The sequence below is a fragment of the Talpa occidentalis genome, unplaced genomic scaffold, assembly GCF_014898055.3.
Source record: "Talpa occidentalis isolate TD23 unplaced genomic scaffold, MPIMG_talOcc4v2.1 talOcc4.12, whole genome shotgun sequence".
Lineage (NCBI taxonomy): Eukaryota > Metazoa > Chordata > Mammalia > Eulipotyphla > Talpidae > Talpa > Talpa occidentalis.
In genome coordinates this window covers 40,807,193-40,834,295 of record NW_023601212.1, presented here as the reverse complement: position 1 = coordinate 40,834,295, position 27,103 = coordinate 40,807,193, and the positions used below count along the sequence as shown (strand labels likewise).

General features: G+C 48.5%; 1 protein-coding gene across 3 annotated transcripts in view; it reads left to right on the top strand.

Annotated features, from left to right (window-relative positions):
- Positions 1-6,472, top strand: part of CACNA1A (calcium voltage-gated channel subunit alpha1 A) — a 216,052-nt gene extending 209,580 nt beyond the window's left edge. For 2 of the 3 annotated variants that reach the window (XM_037505963.2, XM_037505964.2), the window contains exons 41-47: positions 356-465; positions 570-708; positions 867-980; positions 2,364-2,399; positions 3,455-3,641; positions 3,873-4,123; positions 4,888-6,472. In XM_037505963.2, coding sequence (XP_037361860.1) covers positions 356-465; positions 570-708; positions 867-980; positions 2,364-2,399; positions 3,455-3,641; positions 3,873-4,123; positions 4,888-5,619 — 1,569 coding nt within the window. In that variant the 3' untranslated portion in view covers positions 5,620-6,472. The remainder of the gene's footprint in view (positions 1-355; positions 466-569; positions 709-866; positions 981-2,363; positions 2,400-3,454; positions 3,642-3,872; positions 4,124-4,887) is intronic. The other variant, XM_054693304.1, reaches the window with a different exon arrangement.
- The last annotated feature ends 20,631 nt before the right edge of the window (positions 6,473-27,103 follow it).

Sequence of the window (27,103 nt, the reverse complement as noted above, 5' to 3'; positions counted from 1 at the left end):
GGCCAGAGGCCTGGGAGGAGGCTAATACACGGGTCCAGGTGGGAGATGGGGGCATGGGACGGTGTGGGGGCTGTGGAGAGGTCAGAAATGATCCCATTTTGCATGCACTGGAAGGAAGAGTATAGTCAGCTGGCTGATAGATCAGATCTGAGAATGAGTGTATGTTGCGGGGGGAGGGGAATATGCCAAGAGCACTCCTGGGAATTTGCCCTGGGAATGGACTGAGGTTCCCCTCCGCAGCCTTCCCACTCTCCCATTTAGCTGCAGTCTTGGCCAGTGCTGAGCCTCAGGCACCTGCCTCACCTGGCCTCCCCCATGTTGTCTCGTGCACACATGCTGCTCTCTGCTTCCCCAGAACCGGACACCCCTCATGTTCCAGCGCATGGAGCCCCCATCTCCAACACAGGAGGGGGGACCCGGCCAGAATGCCCTCCCCTCCACCCAGCTGGAACCAGGAGGAGGCCTGTGAGTGTCCCTCTGGCCAGTAGGCAGGGTGGGAGGGATGCCAGTCCCAGGTGTGGAAGCCCCCACAGTGCCCACCAACACCCTGGCCTCTGTCTCCTACACAGGATGGCTCATGAAGGTGGCCTCAAGGAAAGTCCATCCTGGGTGACCCAGCGAGCCCAAGAGATGTTCCAGAAGACAGGCACATGGAGCCCAGAGCGGGGACCCCCCACCGACATACCCAACAGCCAGCCCAATTCTCAGGTGCCTCTATCACCCACCACCCCTACAGCTCCTGGGCCCTGGGCAGTATAGGAGGGAGGGATCCGGGCCCCCATGCCCACTGCTCTGCAAACACCAGGCCACCATGGGGTCCGGGGGTCTGGCCCCAGGGCTCACTGGCCTCGCCATATGCCCCGCAGTCTGTGGAGATGCAAGAGATGGGCAGAGATGGCTACTCGGACAGTGAGCACTACCTCCCCATGGAAGGCCAGGCCCGGGCCGCCTCCATGCCCCGCCTCCCCGCGGAGAACCAGGTGAGGGCTTTCACCCACCCCACTGGGGCTGGACTCAGCCCCTGGAGTCCGAGCCGGGCCCAGTGACTATGATGCCATCAGCTTCCCCCCTTCCACACAGTCCAAGGCATCTCCTTCCTCCAGAACCCAGCCTGGGGGTGGGAGGCAGCCTGTGCCCCCAACAGCAGCATGCAGGCTCCTCTGCTCCTCTTGGCCACATCTGAAACGCCTGGAGATCCTGGTCCTCTTAGCAACTCCTTGATGGAAAGCAGAGGGGAAGGGATTCCCCTGGGGCAGGGTAGGCTGGCCCCTGCCAAGTGCTTCTCTCTGCTCTGTCTGGGGGGCCTGAAAGGGACATGAAGGACACTTGCCTGGGGAGGGGTTGGGGAGGGAAATATGAGAAAGTGATGTCAGGCCCAGGTGAGAGCTGCAATGAAGAATACACATGCACTCACTCATACACACAAATACATCGGCACATGTGCTCAGTGGCATGCACAGGTACATATGCCTGCACACATACCTGCATCACACGTGTACTTACATGCACCTACAGGTCTGCTCTAGAGAACTTGGTAGCTGAACTTAGGGTGGGCCTGGGAGCAACTGGGGTTCATCCTGTCTGGTCTCTGTGGGGGCTTCTGGGGAGGGCCAGAGGCGTGTGCCTGATGTGTGTCTGTGTGTGGCTGCTTTATCTAGCTGCAGGGCCCACTCAGTGGTGTTGGGGGGTGACTCCACTGCCTCTGGCCCATGGGGACAGAGAAACCCGAAGCATGGCTGGCTGGCTGCCTTCCCAGCCTGAGAGATGGGCCAGCATGGCTGGCTGTGACGGGCTTCCTGCTGCTGTGCTGTGGTGTCTGCTCGAGGTAGACGGCTGTGCTGTGCCTGGCCTGTCCAGGGTCACACAGGGATCTGGCCTCGCTGCTGGGGACTTGGGAGGGAAGCACCCAGCCTGCATGTAGCTGCCCAGCCCCATCCCCCTGGGCCTCATCTTCACCCCCATCCCAGAACGGAACTGCTGGACCCCAGGAGAGCCCAACCAGTGGCCAATTCCCCCAAGCTTCTAGTGTCAGCTGAAGCCAGGGCTGGGGCGCATTGCATGAGGCAGAGTCCAAGGCCAGGCGCCTGAAGCCACATTGTCCCATCTGTCAGTCTCGTGCCTCTGCCATCTGTTTGTCTCTTGTCTGTCTCCTCTGAGCCCATGGGAGAATGGCCACTAGGCCTGGGGTCACCCATGCACAGGGAACTTTAACCTCTCTTTCCCTCTAACCACTCCCTCCCTCAGGTTCCTCTCCTTGGGCCCTGAAAACTCCATATGCCACCTCTCACGCTCCTTCCTGGCTTTTATATTTATTTTCTTCTTTCTGTTTTTTCTGTGTGCACCATCCCGTGGGGCTGTGACAGAGGAGAAGGGGCCGGCCACGTGGGAATAACCTCAGTGTATGTACCTCGCCCGCCGCCCAGGTCGGCTCCGGCCCCCTCTTCCTGCCCACCCCCCCTCGTGGGAGTCCTGTCATCTCTCGCTGTCCTCAGACCCCACCCTTACGTTGCACCCTCCACCAGGAGCCCCACCCTCTTGTGTTGTGTCCTCTGTGTCCCCGTGTGTGATGCCCTGGGGGTGGGGGTGGAAGGGTGGGGTGGGCCAGCCCCACCCTCTCCCTACCCACACCCCTTCTCTTCAAAGCCCCCAAGCCAGGTGGGGCCATCATTCCAAAAAGCCTGACCTGCAGCCCCACCAGGTTCGCTCTTTCTCCGGACTCACTGCCCCAGCACCACCCCTAACTCTCTGGTCCTGCCTTAGGCAGTGCCACCAAAGCTCAGCTGGGCCAGTGTCAGCCCAGAGATGTCGGCCCTGCTTTCCTCCTCTCCTCTCCTGATGGGGGAGAACCACAGACCTTCTCTCTCCAGGGCTTGACCCCAGGGGTGCAGCACATGCAAGCTGTCAGGCTACAGACCAAGGATGAGAAGAGGTCCTCCAGGGCCTCATTGCCAGGGTGGCCCTTCAAGGGCTCCCTCCAGGAGCCAGGCTCAGGCAGTCAGGAAAGCACAACACCAGCAGGCCCAGGAAAACAGCAGGCTGGGTGCTAGACACCTGGCCCAAAGCCAGGCAGCCTGACAGCCATGGAAGGCAGCCGCTTCTCATCCTCCTGGGAGAGCAAGGAGAGCTGAGGGCAGGGCCATGCTGCCCAGTGCACTCTAAAAGGGGGGTTGGGGGAGCTATTCCCTTCTGTGGCCTGCCTATCCCCAGCTGGACTTCGGGGACCATGGACACTGAGATGGATGGATGGATGGATAGGGATGGATCAGACAGGGCCTCCTCGACAGAACCAGGATGAGCCTGGGAGGGGACTGAGGAGTCCTGGGGTTCTGGTCATTCACACACAGGCCCTGGAGGGTCATACTCTGGTCATGGATGACCAATGTGACAGGACAGAGCAGGACCACTTGGTACCAGCCACTGACCCTGGCCTGCTGGCCTGTCCCCTCCCCCCCAGACCATCTCAGACACCAGCCCCATGAAGCGCTCGGCCTCCGTGCTGGGCCCCAAGGCCCGCCGCCTGGACGACTATTCACTGGAGAGGGTGCCACCAGAGGAGAACCAGCGACACCACCAGCGGCGTCGCGACCGTGGCCACCGTGCCTCTGAACGCTCCCTGGGTCGCTATACGGATGTGGACACAGGTGGGCCCAAGTGACCAGAGGCTGTAAGAGGGGACTGAGGGGATAGGAGAAAAGAAGGAGGGAGGGACCGGCAGAGGAATAGGCCTTGTGAAGGACAAGACTGGGAACCCAAGCCAATGCCTGCTGCTGCTCCGGGCCTGGGAACCATCAGGCCCTCTTTGGTGGCACATCCTATGTACACTCCACCGCACCCCTCTCTCACAATCTTCTGTCTGACCCTGCCCGGCTCAGGCTTGGGAACAGATCTGAGCATGACCACCCAGTCCGGGGACCTGCCATCCAAAGAGCGTGACCAGGAGCGGGGCAGACCCAAGGACCGGAAGCACCGGCAGCACCATCACCACCACCACCATCACCACCCACCACCACCAGACAAGGAGCGCTACGCCCCGGAGAGGCCAGACCACTGCCGAGCCAGGGCCCGGGACCAACGCTGGTCCCGCTCTCCCAGTGAGGGCCGAGAACACATGGCACACCGGCAGGTGGGTGTGGCATGAGGCACCATTGGGTGGAAACCACAGGCCAGGAGAGGAGACTCCACCCCACCCCAACATACAGCCATTCTGGGCAGAGACCCCACTCCCTGCTCTAACAGTCCACCTTGCCCACCGTCAGGCTCGCCAAGCCAGGGTGGGGGTCCCGGGAGGAGGGGTGGACACTGCCCCTGCCACTCTGGCCCCCACTGCCCCCAGCCCCTCTGCCCCCCTGCCTCCCCTCCTGCCCCCCCACTCCCCCCACCCCTCGCAGCTGCTTCCTCTTTGGTTGTGGATCATATTTGAGTTTCTGGCCAGCTCGGTCCTTACGACTCCTGCTGCCCGCTGCCTTTCGCTTTCCTTTAACCCAGCTTCCGTTTTTTGTTTCGATTATGATTTCTGTCCACTGGACGCTTGTGAGTAAATTTTGGAACTTCTGCTATTTTAACCCCGAAACTTACAAAACTCCATTTCTCATTTCTCTTTTCACTTTGTTGTGTTGGTTTTTGACTTCCCCCCCACCCCTTGTCTCTCTCACTCCCCCTGTCTCCCCCTCCTCCTCGTCCTCTCCTCCCTGTGGCTGTTGCTTTTCTCCTTTTTTTCCATTCAAACGTCCTGTGTCCCCTCTTTTCCTCTTCCCGGTCCCTCCCCTGTTCTCCTTTGATTTTCCTTCGCCCGCCCTCGCCCTCCCCCACCCCCATGTCTCCTTCCGTCTCCTGGTTGATTTTGTTGTATCTTTTTTTTTGATTTCCTTTGTTTCAATTTTCGTGTAGGGCAGTAGTTCCGTAAGTGGAAGCCCAGCCCCCTCAACATCTGGTACCAGCACTCCGCGGCGGGGACGCCGCCAGCTCCCCCAGACCCCCTCCACCCCCCGGCCACACGTGTCCTATTCCCCAGTGATCCGTAAGGCCGGCGGCTCGGGCCCCGCGCAGCAGCAGCAGCAGCAGCAGCAGCAGCAACCGGCGGCGCGGTCCGGCCGGGCCGTCCCCAGCGGGCCGCGGAGGTACCCGGGCCCGGCGCCCGAGCCTCTGGCGGGGGAGCGGCCCGCCGCAGGGGGCCACGGCAGCAGCCGGTCGCCCGGGGTGGAGCGGAGGGCCCCGGGCGCAGCTCGGAGCGAGTCCCCCAGGGCGTGTCGCCACGGCGGGGCGCGGTGGCCGACCTCTGGCCCGCACGTGCCCGAGGGGCCCCCGGGGCCCCGGCACCACGCTTACTACCGGGGCTCCGACTACGACGAGACCGACGGGCCGGGCGGCGGCGGGGAGGAGCCCCGGGCCGGGCCCTACGACGCGCCGCCCCCCGCGCGGCACGCGTGCTCGGGCGCCACCGCGCGCTCGCCCAGGACTCCCCGGACCGCGGGGCCGGCGTGCGCCTCGCCTTCCCGGCACGGCCGGCGACTCCCCAATGGCTACTACCCGGCCCACGGACTGGCCAGGCCCCGCGGACCGGGCTCCCGGAAAGGCCTGCACGAAGCCTACAGCGAGACTGACGACGACGACTGGTGCTAAGCCCGGGCGAGGTGGCACCCCGCCCGGCCCCCCCACGCACCCCACGCACACGCCCCACGGGGAGGAGCCCGCGGGGCCACCTCGCTGCCACCTGCCCGGCACAGGGAGGCCCGGAAGGGCCCAGGGAAGGACCTACAGGACGACCCTGGTTTCTGAAGGGACCAGGGTGGGGACACACCAGGGTGTCCCGCAAAGATCCTCGACAGGAAAAGCCTCTCCTGGGCAGTGATGGCGGCCCCTACCCAGCCCCAAACCCCCACCACCATGGGGGCCCTGGGGGAGGGGGCAGACAAACCACACAGCCAAGGGATTCTAATTAACTCAGCCATTTTTGGAGAACCTTGGGGAAAATGGAAAAAAAAAAAAAAAAAAAACATTTTTAAAAGAAAAAATGGGGAGAAAAAAATAGCTTCTATTGATGAGTTTTATCATCTCAATTGAATCTTTCCTTTCCCTGGTGATGGTGAGCTGGTGGCTCTTGTGTGATGAAGAAGCCTAAAGCAGAAGCGGAACCCAGAGTCCCACACTCACCCCACCAGACACCCAACACACTCGTTCTCAGACACACACAGGAGTGCTTGCTGGTTATACCAAACCCTACTATTACTGCCTGCAGAAATCAATTTAAAAAAAATTAACAGTTTTAAAAGGACAAAAAAATTAATGATTGAGAAAAGAAGCATTTTTTTCTGACATTTGGTCCTGCTTGAAATAACAAAAGAAAAAACACCACCACCGATTTCCTTTGCTTCTTTTTTCCTTTTTCCTACCTTGTTTGAAAACTGTGGGCTTGGGACTGTGAATTATTGCATGACATTCAAAAAGAAAAAAAAAATAAAAAAGTTGAATCAAAGGGCCTTTGGTTGGAGTGGTCTTTATCCTACTGCAAAGCACTCCCCAGGCCTCTTTGGGGGAACCATGGAAGGAGGCTCTTTGAACATGTTTGAAAGTGGCTAAGAATTAGAAAGTTGTAGATCCACACCCATCTGCTCTTTGCAATGTCTGGTTTTTGTCCCCAGGAACCAAGGCAGATAACTTCCATCGCTCACAGAGTTCAGTGGAGAGAACTCTTGGTCCATTCTCCGTTAGGCCAGCTGAGGAAAAGCAAGACTGAAGATACTAGACAGGTCCTTGCCAGCTGTCCCAGCTAGGGTACTGGGCAGTGTACCCTGTGCCACCCCCTGCCTCCTACCAGGTCTCCCACAGTCTACCTGCTGCAGGTTCTGCAGTCCAGGGTCTACCTGTGAGCAACCATCTGAATGAGAAACCATCCTGATGTCTGTTCTACATGACCAAGCTGGGGGAGCCCCAGGAAGCACCTGTGGAGCCCCAAACTTCAAAATTCCTATTGGCAACACCCCCAGGGTATTGGGGTTCAGGGCCCCCATGTCCAGACAGCTTCCTTCCTTCCCCTGTAGAAGGTGAGCCCTGCTCCTGCTCATCCCCCTACCAAAAGCTGCTTCTGAGAGGCTCTTCCCTAAAACACTGCGTAGACTTTCCTATGATGCCCCTCAATTCCCACACATCCCCTCTGGAACTTACGGGGAATTCTAGAAGTCAAAGATCAGGGCAACCCAAGAGTGGTAAGGAATGATCATGGCCAGTTCAAGGTGGCAGCAACATATCTGAGGTACAGGTGGGGGCCGGGTTCTTATGAAGGCACAGCCTGTCCTCCCTTCACCTTCATCCTCACCCAGTATGCTGTCCCCTACCACATCATACCTGCCCATACACCCCCATTCCAACCTTCTACAAGTCACCCTCCAAGATAGTAGAAGGCCCCCCAAGCCCAGGGCCTTACCTCCCTGCCTATTCTGTGACTGCTTCAGTGAATACGGTCTATAGCCATAAAACTGTAGGCTAGCAGATTAGATGTCAGGGGACTGCATCAATTCAGACAAACAAAAAGCCGGTTATATTTCTTGTTGGAGTGAAAGGCAGCTTTTGATCCCTTTGATCTGAAAAAACAGCTTCTGGTTCTCCTTAGAAAAGACTTCAGAGAATCCCAACAAATCTGCAGACAAGGAGATTGGGGTGCTGTCAACAGAAGAGGGGAGATTGGAGGCCAGAGAAGGAGGGTAACCATAGACATCTACCACACCCCAATTTTGGAGTCAGTCATCTTGAGACTTGGCACTACCACCTTGCCTTAACCTCTTCCCAACTCAGCTCACTGGCTGTGTGGCCTTAAAAAAGTGGCTTAAGGGCCTCCCCGGTGACACAGCATGTTGAGCACAGCGTTGTGGAGCTGTCCGCAGCCTCTGCAGAGCAAGTTTGATTCCCAGGGAGATTCCCACAGGGTGCGGCAGACCTCTCCTGTCATGCCCACTGCTACCCTCAGCAGTTCTTTCAGTCTGTCTGCCTGTTCTGCTCCCCGCTCTGTCTCTGGTGAATCGTCGCACCCTCCCGCACCATTGGCCTGTACCCCAGCTATTGTATAAATAAAAAATAATAAAATCTTTTTTTAAAAAAAAGTGGCTTAACCTCTCCATGCCTCTTCTCCCATCTGTAAAATGGAAATAATAATAGGGCTGTTTGTGGATATTAAATGCATTGTATGTCAGCATTCAGCAAACATTTTCTTTAAGGATCAGAGAGTAAATATTTTCAGCTTTGTGGCCCAGATGGTGTCTGTCACATTTCTTTAAATCTGCCTTTATACCTGGACAGTAACCACAGATGATATGTACATGGATGTACGTAACTGTGTTCCAATAAAACTTTATTTATAAAAATGGGCAGTGGGGGGCCTCCCTGGTGGCCTAGGGGCTAAGTCCCAGCACTGTCACCACTATGGCCTGAGTTCAATCCTGGCCAGGGAGCTAGCCCACACATGGCGTGGCAGACCTCTCCTGTCTCAACCGCTGTTCCCCTCAGCAGTGTATTTCAGTGGATCTGCCTATTCTGCTCCCCACTCTGTCTCTGGCGAATCCTCTCATCCCCTGCACCTCTGGCCTACACCTCAGTTCTTGTATGCATAAATAAATAAAAATAAACCTTTAAAAATAGAGAAAAATAATAATGGCATCTCAGAAGCAATCTGTCCAATAAAAAACTGAAGAGGTTTTTTTTTTTTTTAAAGATTTTATTATTTTTTATTTATTTATTTATTTATTTATACAAGGACTGGGTACAGTCAGAAGCGTGGAGGGTGAGAGAATTCACCAGAGCCAGAGCGGGGAGCAGAGCAGGCAGAAGGACTGAAGTACACTGCTGAGGGGAGCAGCGGGCGGCAGGAGAGGTCTGCGCACCATGTGGGACCCTCCTCCGGTGGCCGGGGAGCAGCCGGGGCAGCTTCGCAACCCAGCGCTCAACCGCTGCGCCACCGGGGAGGCCCAAAACTGAAGAGGTTTTTAACTTCCTAACCAAGTAGACTGACCAATTACAACTTCCAGGCCAGCTGACTGCCCAAGATGTTTGTCTGATCGCTGACAAACATCCATCACTACCACTACCCACCAGGAAACAATCAAAAGCGGGTGAGAAGGCAGTGCCAGCCAATAAACCAGAGCACGTGTACCCATATAATTTCCTCTGGAGGCAGGGTAGCTGCAGTATCTGTCTACCAGAAAATGAGATCTGCACTGGAAGCCCCCACAATCACTGGACCCAAAGGCTAAGCCTGTGGCTGAGTGCTGGGAAGCTGGACCCCAGGCCTTCATGGCCCACACCTTTGCCCCAGAGCAAGGATAAGTTGCCCAGTTGATGTGGGGTAGAAGGAATCAGGGGAGACAGGGAATCAGGGAGACAGAAGAGGACTTAACTTAGCCCCCGATCTCGTGGCCCCTCAGCCCCTGGCCTGGGCTGCGTCATCTGGAAACCTGGAGAAGCTGGCAAGGAAATAGGCTAAGTGCCAAGTATGCGATGCAAATCCCTGGGCAACTCCATTCTTGGGAAGCAGGGGCCCAAGAGACCCCGACTCCATTTTATTTTTTTTTAAGATTTATTTATTTATGCATACAAAACTGGGGTGAAGGTCAGAGGTGTGGGGGGGTGAGAGGATTCACCAGAGAAAGAGTAGGGAACAGAACAGGATGCTTGACTGAAATACAATGCTGAGGGGAGCAGCAGGCAAGTCAGGAGAGGTCTGCTGTGCCATGTGGGTAGCTCCCTGGGCAGGGATCGAACTTGCACTGCAGTGGCTGCGGATAGCTTCACAGCGCTGCTCTCAACCCCTTGGACCACCTGGGAGGCCACTATAACACCTTCTTAAAGGGAAATTTATCCACTGCTTTGAAGTAGAAAAGGTGACGGCAGAGAAAGAACTCTTTCTGCATCTGTTGATTCTGGACTCAAAATAACCCTTAGGACAAAGTGGGGGGGTGTTGGGAATGGCATATTCTGAACCCCTCAGCTCCATCAAAGGATTGGGGATGTGGTGATGGATGGGTGACCACACTGTACCCCAGGGTAAGTGGGAGAACCAGATTTGTGCAGTGCCAGCTAGAGCACCCCAACTGCAGGGCTGATGGCTCCTCAGGAACCTGGGGATGCACTAGGATAAAAACCTGATTTTAGGGAAGCAACCATTGGAAGACAAGGGGACAGGAAACTCAGCCAATGGACACTGTTTATGTCACTGTGCCTCCCCAGCAAAACCAGTGGTTAAAGTCAGTGCTATCAAGCTACTGCCAAGCACTGAGGCACAAGTTCGATCCCCAGCTAGGGAGGGGACCCACATGGTGCAGCAGGCCTCTCCTGTCTTGCCCGTTGCTCCCCTCAGCAGTATATTTCAGTCAATGGGCCTGTTCTGCTCCCCGCTCTGTCTCTGGTGAATCCTTTCACCCTCCGCACCTTTGGCCTGTACCCCAGTTCTTGTATGCATAAATAAATCTTTAAAAAAAAGACTATAGAAACAAATGAACACAATCTGAGATATTTAAAACAACAGAAATATATTCTCTCCCAATTCAGGAAGCCAGAAGTCTGAAATTGGAGGCATCTGCAGAGTAGACTCCCACTAAGGGCTCTGAAGGAGAATCTGCCCGCTGCTTCTTCCAGCTTCTGGCAGCTGCTTGATAGGCCCACAATCCTTGCTGTTCCTTGGCTTATGGTTACATCACTTCTGTCGCTGCCTCTGTCTTCATATGGCCTTGCTCCCTGTGTCTCTGTATGTGTCCTCTTCTGTCTCATAGGAGGCCACTGCCACTAGTTTTGGCCCTCCTCCAGCACTCAATGTGATCCCGTCTCCATCCTCACCTTAGTTACATCTACAAAAACCTTATTTCCAAATAAGGATCCCATGGTCTAATATGAACTGTATTTGTTTTTTGTCCTCGATTCCTGGAACAAAGACCCTAAAACCCTGTGAATTTCCTGTACCATAAGAGTGTCTTTTGTCATTCATAAGGAACCCCTTTTGAACACACCAGAGTTTGTGCTAATGAGGTGACTTAGGGTAGGGTCTCTAGGTAGTTTTAGGATGGGGGCAGTCACCAGAGAGACCTAGTGATTAGAGAGTTGGAGCTTTCAGACCCACCTCCCACTCTGGGGAAGGCAGTGGGGCTAGAGATTCATCATAAAAACAAAGGTGATGTCATTTTGATGAGATGATGGGTTCAGTGAGCAGGATCCTTGGGTTGCCTCTGAGAAGTTTCAGCAGATCTCCCCTTTCAGTGGGGCACAGTGAGTTTACCCAGAGACAAAGACTTTGGCACAGACAAAGGCAGGTGGAAGTTACATTTTAAAAGGACAGGTTTGTTAGGAAAAGAGAAGGAGAAGACACTGGCACAGACAAGTGGGCAGAAAAAGCTGCATTTAAAAGGATAGGTTTGTTTAAAGATGGTTGCATAGACACAGGCGGGCAGTCTTGGGATGGAGAGCTGCATATTTTGCCAGGGTGGGAATTGTTCTACTACAGTTAAGAGCAGGGTTCATTCCTTTTTGAAGTTGTTAAATATTACAAATTAACCTGATCACATCCTAGAAATGATTAATTTAATAAGACCCATTATTCTCTATACTGGGCTCAATCTCTATATCCCCACCTCTGGTCTGTGCCTACAGATATTTTCGGGGGGTTTTATTTAGCTTGGTTTATTTATTTAAATTTTATTTTATTTTATATATATTTTACATCATTCTTCCTTTTTTGTACAATGCTTGCTTTCTCCTCTCAGGTGTAGTCCCTGAAAAATTCCCATCACCAATTCACCTGTGTACCATCACCATAGTCCCTTGTGTAAGAATACATTCCCTCCCCTGTTTTGATCCCTCTCCCTTCCCATCCCATACAGAGTGTCTCTGATTAATAGTTTCCTGTTAATTTTGTTTTTTAATTTATTATAATTATTTTGGTTCCCCTACATTGCTCCTATAAGTGAAAATATCTGATTTTTTTTTCTTTTTTCTTCCTGGCTTATTTCACTGAGCATAATCCCTTCCAGCTCCATTCACGTTGCTTCGAAGGGCATGAATTTATCTTTTTTGATTGCTGAATAGTATTCCATCTTGTATATGCACCACATCTTCTTGATCCAGTCATCTATTTTCAACAGCCTGCACCACCAGGGAGGCCCTGGGGGATGTGTCTTTAAAGACGTTACTGAGGGCCTCCCTGGTGGCTCAAGGGGATAAGATGCAACCTATGAAGTTATCCGCAGCCGCTGAAGCATGTGTTCGATCCCCGGCCAGGGAGCTACCCACATGGCACAGCTGACCTCTCCTGACTTGCCTGCTGCTCCCCTCAGCAGTGTATTTCCATCAGTCTGCCTGTTCTGTTCCCCAGTCTGTCTCTGGTGAATACTATCACCCTCCACACCTCTCCTGTACCCCAGTTCTTATGTGCATAAATAAATAAATCTTAAAAAAAAAAAGATGTTGGGCCTACCCTGGTGGCGTAGCGGTTGAGCGCTGGGCTGCAAGGCTGCCCGCAGCCTCTGCAGCGCTAGTTCATTCCCTGGCCGCCGGCGAGGGTCCCACAAAAAAAAAAAAAAAAAAAAAAAAAAGATGTTACTGAGATGTATGTCATGTAGTTTTTTGCCTATATTTTCTTCTATATAGTTTATAGTTTTGGGTCTTATACCCAAGTCTTTTATCCATTTCAAGTTGTTTTTTGTACATGGTGTGAAGTAGTAGTCTAGCTTCATTTTTTGCATGTAGCAGTTCAGTTTTCCCAGTACTATTTATTGATCAAACTATTCATGTTCCATTGCATATTCTTTGCACCCTTGTCAAAGATTGGTTGTCCATAAACATGTGGGTTTATTTCTGGATTTTCTATTTGGTTCTATTTGGTCTGTGTGTCTATTTTATTCCAGTACCATACAGTTTTAATTATTATGGCTTTGTAGTATAGTTTGAAGTCTGGGAGTGTGATACCTCCATTCTTCTTCTTTTTGGTCAGGAGAGCTTTGTCTATTCAAGAGTTTTTGTGGTTCTATATTCATTTCATCAATATTTGTTCCATCTCTTTGAAGAATGTCATTGAAATGTTTATTGGAAGAGCTTTGAATCTGTAAATTGCTTTCAATAGGATGGCTGTTTTGATAATGTTAGTTCTACTAATCCATGAACAGGGGATGTCTTTCCATTTCTTTGTGTCTTCTTCTATTTCTTTTAACCAAGTTTTATAAGTTTCTTTGTATAGATCCTTCAGGTCTTTTGTTAGGTATATTCCCAGGTATTTGATTTTTTTTTTGTTTCAGTTATAAAATGGGTGGTTTTCTTGATTTCTACTTCATATTGATTGTTTACATATAGGAAGACTACTGATTTTTACGCGTTGATTTTGTATCCTGCTAATTTACTAAACTGGTTGACTATTTTAATTAGTTTTTTGCAGAGTTTTTAGGGTTCTCTATGTATATTATTGTGTCATCTGCAAATAGTTGTAGTTTTACTTCTTCTTTTCCTATTTGGATTCCTTATATGTCATTCTCTTGTCTTATTGCTCTGGCTAGGACTTCCAGTATTATACTGAAAAGCAGTGGTGAGAGTGGACATCCTTGTGTTGTTCCAGATCTTAAGGGAAAGGCTCTCAGCTTTTCATGATTGAGAATGATATTGGTTATGGGGTTGACATATATTGTCTCTATTATGTTAGGTATGTTCCTTTTATCCCAAGAATTTCGAGGGCCTTCATCACAAATGGATGTTGAACTTTGTCAAATACTTTCTCAGTATCTATTGATATGATCATATGATTTTTATTTGTCTTTTTGTTGATGTGTTGGATCACATTAATTGATTTTCAGGTGTTGAACCATCCTTGTGCCCCTGGAATAAGTCCTACTTGGTCATGGTGAAGTATCTTTTTGATGCATGCTGGATTCTGTTGGCTAAGATTTTATTGAGGATTTTTGCATCAGTGTTCATTAAAGAGACTGGCCTGTGTTTTCTTTTTGTGTACAATCCTTGTTTGGTTTTGGTATTAACGTAATGTTGGCTTCATAAAATGTATTTGGTAGTAATCCTTCCTTTTTGAAATCCTTCAGTTTTTGCAAGAGTTTGTGTAGAATAGGAATTAGTTCGTTTCTGAATGTTTGGTAGAATTCATTTATGAAGCTGTCTGGTCCCGGCCTTTTATTTTGGGGGAGGATTTTGATAACTGTTTCAATTTCACTGCTTGTAATTGGTCTGTTTTGATGTTCTATTTCTTCTTTATCTAGCTTTAGATGATTATATAGTTCTAGGAATTTGTCCATCTCTTTTGTATTGTTGAACTTATTTGCATATAACTCTTCATAGTAATCTCTGATTATTCTTTTGATTTCTGCTGTGTCTGTTGTAATTTCTCCTCTTTCATTTATGATTCTATTTTTTTGTGCTTTCTCACATTTTTTTCCTCATGAGCCTGCCTACCAGTTTGTCTATTTTGTTTTATTTTTCCAAAGAACCAACCTTTGGTTTCATTGATCTTTTTTTTTTGATTGATTGATTGATTGATACAAGAACCAGGGTATAGTCCAGATGCACAGGAGGGTGAGAAGATTCACCAGAGACAGAGGGGGAACAGAACAGGTAGACTGACGAAATACACTGCTGAGGGGAACAGCAGGCGAGACAGGAGAGGTCTGCCGTGCCAGGTGGAACCCTTGCCAGCTGGGATCAAACTGGCACTGCCGAGGCTGAGGACAGCTGAGCTCAACCACCTCTGCTACCAGGGAAGGCCCGGTTTCATTGATCTTTTGGATTGTTTTCTTAGTGCTCGCTTCGGCAGCACATATACTAAAATTGGATTGTTTTCTTAATTTCTATTTCATTTATTTCTGCTTTGGTTTTTATTATTTCGTTTCTTCTACTGGCTTTTGGGTTTCTTTGTTCTTCTTTTTCCAGTTCTTTAAGGTTAGAGATGAGGTTGTTTCTTTGAGTTCTCGCTTGTTTCTTGATGTGAGCCTGAATTGCTGTATATTTTCTTATTACTGCTTTTGCTATGTCCCATACATTTAGGAAATTGGTGTCCTCCTTGCTGTTCAACTCAATGTATTTTTTAATTTCTAATTTGATCTCCTCATTGACCCAATGGTCTTCCAGTAGTGTGGGTTTCAATATCCATGAGGTAGGAGGGTTCTTTGCTTTCTTTTCCTGGTTTATTTCTAGTTTAATGCCTTTATGGTCAGAGAAGATAGTTGGTATGATTTTAGTATAGTGTATCTGTTGATATTTGTCTTGTTTCCTAGTATGTGATTGATCCTGGAGAATGATCCATGTGCACTTGAGAAAAATGTATACTCAGATTTTTTGGGGGGTACAGTGTCCTATACATGTCTATGGTGCAGTGTCCTATAGATATCTAGATAAAAGCCCATGAAGTCTAGATCCTTATTTAGAGCTCTAGTGTCCTTATTTTTTGTCTCATTGATCTGTCCATTGGCAAGAGTGGTGTGTTGAAGTCTCCTACTACATATGTATTTTGTCTAATGTCTGTTTTCAGATATCATAATTGTCTGATATAATTTGGTGCTCCTTTATTTGGTGAGTATATGTTGATGAGTGTTATGTCTTCCTGATGTATTGTCCCCTTAATCATAATGAAGTGACCATATATGTCTTGTTTTACTTTTTTTAGTTTGAAGTTTATTTTATCTGATACAAGTGTAGCTGTTCTTGCCTTCTTTTTTGGTCCATTACCTTGTACAATTACTTTCCAACCTTTTACTTTCAATCTGTGTTTCTCTTTTGTAGTTAAATGTGTTTCCTGTAGACAGAAAAAGATTGGGTTCTGTTTTTTAATCCAGCCTGCTACTCTGTGTCTTTTTATTGATGAGTTAATGTTGATACATTGGCATCCATATTAGCCATTGTGTTTGTCTTTTTGTGATTTTATGCCTTATTCCATTTTTTTTTAAGATTTATTTATTTATGCATACAAGAGCTGGGGTACAGGCCAGAGGTGTGGGGGGGTAGTGAAGGGATTCACCAGAGACAGAGTGGGGAACAGAACAGACAGATGGCCGAAGTACACTGCTGAGGGGAGCAGCAGGGCAAGTCAGGAGAGGTCTGCTGTGTCATATGGGTAGCTCCCTGGCTGGCCAGGAATCAAACTCATGCTACAGTGGCTGCGGATAGCTTCATAGGATGTATCTTAACCCTTGCACTACCAGGGAGGCCCTGATTTTATTCCTTATTCTGTTCTTACTTTTCATGTCTTTGTTGGTTTTGGCTTTAGGGTTTCTCATAATATTTTTTGGAGTGGGAGCTTAGTAGTTAGGAATTTCAGGAGATATTGTTTATCTGAGAAGGTTTTTATTTTTCCTTCATAGAAGAAGGAGAGCTTTCTGGGGTAGAGTATTCTAGGTTGGAATTTGTTGACTCTGATTTTGTTAAATATGTCACTACTCTCTTCTTGCCCATAGTGTATCTTCAGAGAAGTCTGATGTCAGCCTGATTGGTTTTCCTTTATAGGTTATCTGTTTCTTCACCCTCATCAGTTTCATTATTTTTTCATTGTCTTGTACTTTTGGAACTTTACTATGATGTGTCTTGCCATAGTTTTCCTTTCACTGTGGTAATTTGGAGTTCTTCTAGCTTCTTATATGTCTATTTTTCATTTCATTCTTCATGATTGGGAAGTTCTCTTCAATTATATCCTTGAATAGTTTGGCAAGTTCCTTTCCTCATGCCAACAGATATTTTTCTATATCAGTCAGCTTCTCAGATTTCCTGCGCCTAAGAATTTTTTTTATATTTCAAACCTCCCTGGTGGCACAGGGGTTAAAGTCTCAGCGCTATCAAGTTATGGGAAGCCTCTGTAGCAAAGGTTCAGGAAGCTAACCCACATGGCGCAGCAGACCTCTCCTGTCTTCCCTGCTGCTCCCCTGCTGCTCCCCTTAATAGATCTACCTGTTCTGCTCCCTACCCTGTCTCTGGTGAATCTTCTCACCCCTGCACCTCTGGCCTACACCCCAGTTCTTATATGTATAAATAAATAAAATATATATTTTTAAAGAATTATTTATTTATACAAGCAGTGGGTACAGTCAGAAGCGCTGGAGGGTGAGAGAATTCACCAGAGCCAGAGCGGGGAGCAGAACAGACAGACTGATGAAATACACTGCTGAGGGGAGCAGCGGGTGTGGCAGGAGAGGTCTGCCCACCATGTGGGACACTCGCTGGTGGCTGGGGATAGAACCGGCACTGCAGAGGCAGGGGGCAGTTTTGCAGCCCAGCGCTCAACCTCTGCGCCACCAGGGGAAGCCCAATAAAATATTTTTTTTTAAAAGAATTGTTTTCATTTCTATAATTGGTCTAAAACTATGTTAATTAGGGCCTCTCCTGGTGGCGCAGCGGTTGAGCGCTGGGCTGCAAAGCTGCTTGCAACCTGTGCAGCGCCGGTTCGATCCCCAGCCGCTGGCCACATGGCGCGCAGACCTCTCCTGCTGCCTGCTGCACCCCTCAGCAGTGTATTTTGCCAGTTTGCCTGTTCTGTTCCCTGCTCTGGCTCTGGTGAATCCTCTCACCCTCCCGCACTTCTGACTATACCCAGTGCTTGTATAAATAAATAAATAAATCTTTAAAAAAATAATAAAAATAAAACTATGTTAATTATTCGTACTCCCACCTCCTCTTTCTGCTTTTGTATAGCCTTCATCCCAAATTTTCTGCTCTAAGCCTCCATCAAAGGCGTGGAGAACTGCCAGTGGCAAACACATCAATGTGCCTGGAGGGTAATACACCCCAATTCCACATGGACATAAGTTCTTGCTCTTGTGACCATCTGGGACCCCCAACCTGTGTAGCTCTTCATTTGGTAGCTCATTTGTATCCTTTGTGATAAATCAGACCCATCAGTTAAGTGTGTTCCTGAATTATGTGAACCACTGTAGAAATTCTGGGGACATGAGGAGGAAGTCTCAGGAGTCCCCAATGTACAGGTGGTTGGTAAGAAGCATGAGTGACCCTGGACTCAGTACTGGAGTGGTCTCGTGGGACTGTGTCCTTTAATTTGTAACATTGACTCCAGGTGGACTCAGAACAGAACTGAATTGTTGGACACGCCATTGGTATCAGAATTGGTTGACAACACATATTTGACATGAGAAAATATCCTCGTCCCACTCTGAGTTTCCTCCAAGTGGACCTGAATTCTACGGGATACTATTCAACCCACAATAGTAAAACATGCAGTAAAGTGTGAAAAACTGAGATGGTGCCCGTGAACAGCCAAAGCCTGGGAAACAGTCTGACCAGGAAGAATTTGCCCTGACTCTGTCACCCACTATGTGTTACAGGAGCCGGCTTCACCCTGAAGCTGTGTCTCATGGATATAACTGTGATGAAATGTCACTCATGTACTTGAAGTGCTGGTTGATACTATATATTGAATGTTTCCATCTCCCTCCCAAAATTTACATGTTGAAACCTAGCCCCCAATGTGATGATATTGGGACATGAGCTTTTGGGAGGTGATTAGGTCAAGAAGGATGGAGTCCCCATAAATGGGATCAGTGTCCTCATAAAGGAGACCTTGGAGAGCTTCCTCACCCCTTCTACCACGTGAGGACAGCAGAAAGAGAGCCCTCACCAGAAGCAGAATCTGTAGGCCTTGATCTTGAATTTCCCAGCCTTCAGAACTGCAGAAATAAATGTACGTTGTTCACAAACCACCTAGTCTATGGTATTCTGTTATTTAGCAGCCCCTATGTACTAAGGCCAGCCATTTGGCCCATCGCTGGAGGCTGCTAAAGGTCCAGTGGGGATGCTGCAGAGGGTGAGCAGAAAGGGACTGCTGGCCAGAGTAAAGGCTCCATAAGCGGTGAACGTGGGGATGTTGTCATGCCACCCTAGTCTTGGATCTGCCATGACAGTCCCCTCCTCTAAACATGACACCCACATTCCATCTGCCTCCCATCCCTGCCTACATTGTCTCTAGTACCTACTCTGTGGTCCCGCATCATATCCAGCACCTAGGACCCTGTGAGCTTGCCAAGTGCCAGCCCCCTCCAAGCTTCCCTCCCTTGTCCACCCTGCCTCAGCTCTTAAACAGGAGAAAAGAAGGAGACACAACAGACTATGGAGGGTGGTTACCCCAGAAGAGGTCTCAGAAGGCACGTGATGGGGGTGATTTGATATATAGACTTTAGTACTGCATTGAGTTAATTCTACAACACACAATCCCTTTTGTAATTTGGAACTAATTTTTAGAGATGCCTTGACACCTTGGTCTCCAAAAAGCATTTCCTGAGACCTAGGTCTGCCTGGCTGATCACATAATAAACTCTCATTATTTTTCAGTTGATTCGTTATAATAATCATTCAATTGGACAACCAAATTAAAATCAGATCTCTCCAAAACCAAGGCCTTGGCTTTGTTCGAGTTAATTTCCCAGCTCTAGCCCCAGCTCCTGACTCCTGAAAAGGCCTTCGCAGGGCGGTTGTGGGTGAGTTGGATTGCATAAACGAAACCACTCAAGGTACAGGCAGGCAGCACCCCCTGGAGGCCAGATGGTAAATGGCCACAGGCCTGCTAGCTGTAACTGATCAGGAAACCCAAGGTTCAGCCAGGAGTAGCAGAAGCAGGAGCGTGAGAGCATCCCTACTTTCTGTTCCAGGGACAGAAGCAGGACCAGCTGGGACATCAGAGATGCAAATGCCTGGCCATTCTCTGGAAAGAGCTTCCAAAGACATTGTAGATGGGGCCTCCCTGGTTTGCTCAAGGGGTTAAGACGCAACCTATGAAGCAATCCGCAGCCACTGCAGCACGAGTTCGACCCCCGGCCAGGGAGCTGTGCAGCAGACCTCTCCTGTATCCCCTCAGCAGTGTATTTCAGTCAGTCTGCCTGTTCTGTTCCCCACTCTGTCTCTGGTGGATCGTCCCACCCCCCACGCCTCTGGCCTGTACCCCAGTTCTTGTATGCATAAATAAAGAAATCTAAAAACACAACTCCTTAAAAAAAAAAAAAAAAGACGTTGTAGATGGTTCAGGAGAACTGCATCCAAAGCCTACTGGAGTTTGGTGGGAGCCTGAGTACTTATAAACCTTGGCTCCACCTTTTTTCCAGAAGAGCCCAGTGGAGAAGAGAGGCCAGCAGAGAAACTCCAGGGAGCACTGGGAGAGGACGGGCTCTCAGATTGCCACACTATCATCTGAAACTTCTCCCTTTTCACCTCACCCTAAACCCACTCTTGGGCACCACCTCTTGGCCTGCCAAGACTGCTAGGGGTGCAAATCACTAAACCACAACAATTTACAGGTTTTTGAACTTCCAGTCATCAAAAATTAAAGGTGTTGCACCAATGCCACTCTGTCCCCTATCCAGCCAGGTGAGGTTGCTGCCTTACCAACCAAAAACTGAATCAAAAGGAGGTCCCCACCTTAGTTACCAAAACAACAGCTCCCCCTGCCCTGCCTGTGGCTTTCTGGTTACCCTGAGGGCATGGTCCAGACTGCACTGTCCAGCTGCAATCTGAATAAACTTTCTAGTTGACAAGGTAAAGAAAATAAAAAGGAGAGGTAAAAAAAATTATTGGTATTTTTAATTGAGGCAAAATTCTCATAACATAAAATTAATCATGTAAGGTGTACAATTTGTGGCATCTAGCACATTAACAATGTTGTGCAACCACCAGTTCTAGCTAGGATCAAAGTATTTTCATCACCCCAAGGAAAACCTGGACTTCTTAGCAGTCACTCCCCATGGACCCCCCTCTCTATCCCTGGCAATTACTAATTTGCAGCTGTCTGTACAGATTTGCCTGTTCTGCTATTTCACATAAATACAATGTATGCTTTTTAAGACTAATTTCTTTCACTTAGCTTGATTTTTTCAAATTTCATCCACAATGTAGCACATGTCTGAATTCCCTACTTTTATTTTTAAAGATTTGTTTATTTATACAAGAACTAGGGTACAGGCCAGATGTGCAGTAGGGTGAGAGGATTCACCAGAGACAGAGCCAGGAACAGAACAGCCAGATGGATAGAAGACACTGCTGAAGGGAGCAGTGGGCGAGGCAGGAGAGGTCTGCCAAGCCATGTGGGTTTCTCCCCGGCCTGCCAGGAATCGAACTGGGGCTGCAAAGGCTATGGACAGCTTCACAGCGCTGCGCTCAACCCACTGAGCCACCAGGGAAGCCCCAGAATTCTCCACTTTTTTATGGCCAAATACATTTCATTGTTCGAACAGATTACACTTAATTTCTCCATCTGTTGATAGACTTCTACCTTTTGGTGATTATGAATAACAATGTTATGTACATGCATGTGCAAGGATTTACTGCAACACCTGTCTTTGGTTCTTTTGGGTATATACCTAGAATTTCTTGGTCCTGTGATGATACTATATTTCTTGAGGAAAGTGAGATTATCTTGAATAATATATTTATTAATGCAACATATTCAAAATATATTCCTTTCAACATATAACCAAAATGAATATTGTGCTTTTTAATTATTTTTATTTTTTATTTTATTTTTATTTATGCATACAAGACTGGGGTACAGGTCAGAGGTGTGAGGGGTGAGAGGATTTACCAAAGACAGAGTGGGGGACAGAACAGGCAGACTGACTGAAATACACTGCTGAGGGAAGCAAGGAGTGAGACAGGAGAGATCTGCTGCACCATGTGGTTAGCTCCCTGGCCGGGGATCAAACTCGTGCTGCAGTGGCTGCAGACAGCTTCGTAGGTTGCGACTTAATCCCTTGCACCACCAGGGAGGCCCAATATTGTGCTTTTTAAAATTATTTTCTCTGACTAAATCTTTGGATGAAATGTGTATTTTTCACTCGAAACACATTTCAATTCAGAATGACCATAATGCAAGGGCTAAATCGCCACACGTGGCCCATGGCGACAATCTGACCAGTCACACACTCCTGGATCTGTCTCCCACTCTGTTGTACCTGAGGGTGACCACCACTGCCCAGGTACAGGATGCCACTCATCAGTGGGTTTTCGTAATGGGATATATAGCTGGCACCTATATGGTAGGGTCAGACAGATGGTCCTCCAGTCCCTGCTGCTGCATCTAGTGGGCACTTCATCCCTCCTCATTTGTCATGCACACCTCCTGCTATGGTCTGAATGTTTTCTTCTCCCCCAAAACTCATAGGTTAAAGTCCTATTCCCTAATATGATGGAATTAGGAGGTAGTGCCTTTGGCGTAATTAAATCATGAGGATGGAGCCTCATAAATCAGATGAATATCCTTATAAAAGGGGCCCCTAAGAGCCTCCTTGTTCCTTCTGCTGTCTGAGTAGTGTCTGGTGGTTTCTCACCAGACATCAAAACTGCAGACACATTGATCTTGGACTTCCAGCCTCTAGAACTGTGAGAAGTAAATGTCTGTTGTTTATAAGGCATCCTCCTACCCCCTAGTTGATGGTATTTTGTTATAACAACCTGAGTAGACTAAGACATGTCTTAATCCAGGACCTCAACCTTCTAATCAATAAAATAGGAGGAAGAGGGTAGAAGTGGGTGCAGACTCACGGGGGCTACCTGGTAAGTGAGTGAGAGTGTGTGCACAAATGCACAGTGTCAGCCACAGCAGAACACGGCTATGCTATAAAGCAAGATGACTTGGATGTGCACCTCCAGGGGAAATTGGATGCCTGAGCTGTCTCACAGTATCCCCAGCTGCAGAGATCACTGTGTAAACAGAGGGCACCAGCACTGGCCTTCAGCTGCCTGTGGGTAACCCTGAGTCAAGGGTCATTCACTGGACATCTCACCCAGTGTAGATCTGGGGTAGGGAGGAGGGAGGGCAAGCTGGACAGGGAGACTCCAGTCAACGGAGACCCAGCTGGAAGTTCTACAGGATTGCTGCTCAGGGAAATATTCAAAACTTCTCAGGGCAGACCCAGCTAGTCATTGGGGCCATACCAGGCCTCCCTCTGATTCATCCATCCTGGTGAGGACCCCAGAGTGGAGGTGGAGAAAGCAGCCTTTAAATATAGCTCAGCACCATCTGATGCTGCAGCTGATGGAAGGAAGCCAGCAGCCGCCCCTGACCCAGCCAAGCTCCCTGCAAGCTGGGTTCAGACACCCCCGGCTTGCTGCCTTCCTACCACTTTCCTGGCAGCCTCCAACAGCCCGCCGTTAGGACCAGACTCTGATGTTTAGACTTTCTGTAAATGTGAGATATAAAAAGATCCATGGGGTGGGCAGAGGAGTGGGGAATGGCCACTGGCTTGCTAAGAGATACTGCCTCCACACTGCCCCTAGCACTGCATACACATACCTCCAGAGAGACGCAGGCCTGCGCCTGCATGCAGACACACTGCTACAAGGCAGCATTTAGAATCAAGAATAAGGAGGCCAGCCGGCTGGAAAGAAGCCAAGTCTGATTTCATAAAGGCCTCTCCTTGGTCAGAGATGGGCCCTGAAAATTGCAAATGCCCCCAGCTGAAGTGGGTTAAGCCAGTTCCAGGACATAACCTCTCAACAAGGACACCAGAACACGGTGGGGCCCTTGTAGGGCTCCAACCCATTTGGCCTTTCCAGGCTCTGAAGGAATGTGCAAGACGGCTGTGGACGCAACAGCATCATCTACCTGTCCCAGGACCCCACTTCCACCTGACCCTACTTCCAGGCTGCTTGTCTCCCTGGGTGTCCACTTCTCCATGTCCACTGCTGCACTTGGTCAGACCCTCCTTCCTCTGTGCAGATACCCATAGTCCCCTCTCCCTCCGCCCAGCCAGCTCCACCCTGGCTCTGCTCCAGCACTCCGAACTCTTCTGTAAGTGAGCACTGTCCATACGCTCACAGTCAGCCCTCAAGTATGTTGGGCTCACAGTCAGATGGAGGAGGCAGAGAGCACTGTAAGGGCGAAGGGGTCTGGTAGAAAGAAGGGAAGTAAAAGGGACTCTTTCATTTCAGGGACGGAAGCTCTGAGAAGGAGCCAATTTAGAGGATCAAGATGCAAGGTGCATCCTCCTTGGAACTACTTGGCCTTAATCCTGAGAGCAATAGGGAGCCACTGAAGGGTCAGGAGAACTGGCAAACTCATACTCCTTTATAAAAGCTCACTGGTTTAGAAAGTAGACAGTGGTTATCAGAGGCTAGAAGAAAAGGGGAAATGAGGAGTTAATGTCTAATGGGGACAGAGCTTCAGTTTGGAATGATGAAAAAATTCTGGAGATGGACTATGGTTATGCTTACATAACAATGTAAAAGTATGATGGCATAAACATACACCAAAAGTACTTCCATCAACAACTGTTGGAGAGGATGTGGAGAAAGAGAAACCTTAATATATTACAGGTGGGAATGAAAATTGGTGCCGCCATTTGGGAAATCGATCTGGACTTAACCTTAAAAAACAAATATGGTGGGCCTCCCTGGTTGTGCAAGGGGTTAAGGACAGCACTGTGAAGCTATCTGCAGTCTCTGCAGCACGAGTTGATCCCCGGTCAGCCCAGAAGCTACCCACATGGCACAGCAGACCTCTCCTGTCTCACCCACTGCTCCCCTCAGCAGTGTATTTCAGTCAGTCTGCCTGTTCTGTTGCCCATTCTGTCTCTGGTGAATCCTCTCACACACACCCCTGGCCTGCACCTCTGGCCCGTACCCCAGTTCTTGTACGCATAAATAAATAAATCTTAAAAAAAAAGAAGACACAATCTATGAAGCTATCCACAGCCACTGCAGCACAAGTTCAATCCCTATGCAGGGAGCTACCCACATGGCGCAGCAGACCTCTCCTGACTTGCCTGCTGCTCCCCTTACCAGTGTACTTCAGTCTATCTGCCTGTTCTGTTCCCCGCTCTGTATCTGGTGAATCCTCTCACCCTCCACACCTCTGGCCTGTCCCCCAGTTCTTGTATGCATAAATAAATTAATCTTTAAAAAAAAAAGTATTATTTTCAGGGGTTCTCCCTGGTGGCACAGGGGTTAGTCTCAGTGCAGGCAGTCTGAGTTTGATCCCCAGCCAGGGAGCTAACCTGCTGCACCTCCCCCTGCAGTGACCTTTAGGGTTAACCGGCCCTAGGTCCGGCTGGGCAACCAGCGCGCAGGGGAAGAACAGCAAAACCCTACATACCTGCTGCACCTCCCCCCGCAGTGATCTTTAGGAATGGCTTTCGCCACGGTCCCTAGGTCCGGCTGGGCAACCAGCGCGCAGGGGGAGAACAGCATAACACCCTGAAGCAGGGGAAGTGCAGCGAAGTTCCCTGAAAAGGCAGAAGCTTATCAAAAGATAACGACCACCAAGAACCACTACAAGAATGCTAAAAATCTTATCCCGTCTTTCTAGAACTACAAACTTTAATCCCTTATTGTCTTTCTAAACTTCCTTCTTTCTTCTATAATGGTCATTGTTTGTTATGTAGATCACCTCCCTGATGGTGATAGACTGAGCCCATGAGCAAGCTAATTTCTTTGATATTCATTCCTGTGCTTTTGGAAAACATATATATACTGGTCACAAACTCAAAGAAAATTACACTCAGATTTTCACTCTTGAAGTGTGTCTGTTTGTCATTTCTTTCACCGACGCCCTGACCACCCTGCACGCTTCTCTCAACCCTGAGGTGGCCTCATCGTCTACTGCTGTGCTGGTCCGGCACTAACCCAGCTCAGCAGACCACTCCTGTCTCACCCACTGCTCCCCTCAGCAGTGTATTTCCATAGATCTGCCTTTTCTGCTCCCCACTGTCTCTGGTGAATCTTCTCACTTCCCATACCTCTGACCTACACCCCAGTTCTTGTATGCATAAATAAATAAATCTCTTTAAAAAAGAAAGAAATGGATGAGTTTCTTTTCATAAAAAAGACACAAGGAAAGTAAGCAGTAAAAGCTATCCTTAAAAACAAACAAAACAAAAACAAAGCAACAAAAACAAAATAAAAAATAAAATGTTTGGTTATTTTTTTAAAGATTTATTTATTTATGCATACAAGAACTGGGGGATAAGCCAAAAGTGCAGAGGGTGGGAGGATTCACCAGACACAGAGTGGGGAACAGAACAGGCAGAATGACTGAAATACGCTGCTGAGGGGAGTAGCAGGTGAGTCAGGAGAGGTCTGCTGCGCCATGTGGATAGCTCCCCGGCCAGGGATCAAACTCGTGCTGCAGTGACTATGGATAGCTTCATAGGTTGCGCCACCAGGGTGGCCCTGTTTGGTTACATTTTTATGCACTTTGGCTCAATTACAAATGCATTGGAATCATTGGAATCATGGCAGGAATTCTCTGTCCTTGTCTTTTATATTCCCAGATACTTGTTTTATATATAAAGCACACATTTATGTGATTTATAATTTATAAATTTAATTTATGGTTATAAATTTAAATTATAAATTTAATTTATTGATATAAATTTAATTTATGAAATTAAAATGCTCATCAGTTTCTTAAGTTCAAAAGTTATCAGATATTTTCACATTTATTATACACACATGACTGTGCTAAGTGATATGTGAATATGGTGCATTATGCATGCATTAAAAAGAAAAATACTGAACTGTATTACATACACATATTACATGAATAATTACTAAACTATATTTTTAAAATGGCAAAGATGGTATTTTAGCATAATTTTTAAAGTAAGAATAAATGGTTGCCATGGTCAATTTTATGTTATGTATATTCTACCCAGATACGAATACACTAAAAAGTTCATTGACCAAAATGGAAACAACCCACAAGTCCATCAACAGTTGCTGAGTAAACAAACTGGAATAGCAATTACCATGGAGTATTCAGTCAGAAAAGAAAGTCTTGGGCCTCCCTGGTGGTGCAAGCGGTTACACTTCAGCACTGTGAGGTTATCTGCAGCTACTGCAACACAAGTTTGATCCCCAGCCAATGAGCTACCCACATGGCACAGCAGACCTCTCTTGACTTGCCTGCTGCTCCCCTCAGTAGTGTATTTCAGTCAGTCTGCCTGTTCTGTTCCCCACTCCATGTCTGGTGAATCCTTTCTCCCCCCACACCTCTGGCCTGTACCCCAGCTCTTGTATGCATAAATAAATAAATTTTTTAAATAAATAAATAAATCTTTAAAGAAGAAAAGAAACAGTCCTGATAATTGCTCCAAGGTGGAAGAACAAACACCTGCTAACTGAGAAGCCAGACACACAAGACCACATGGTGTGT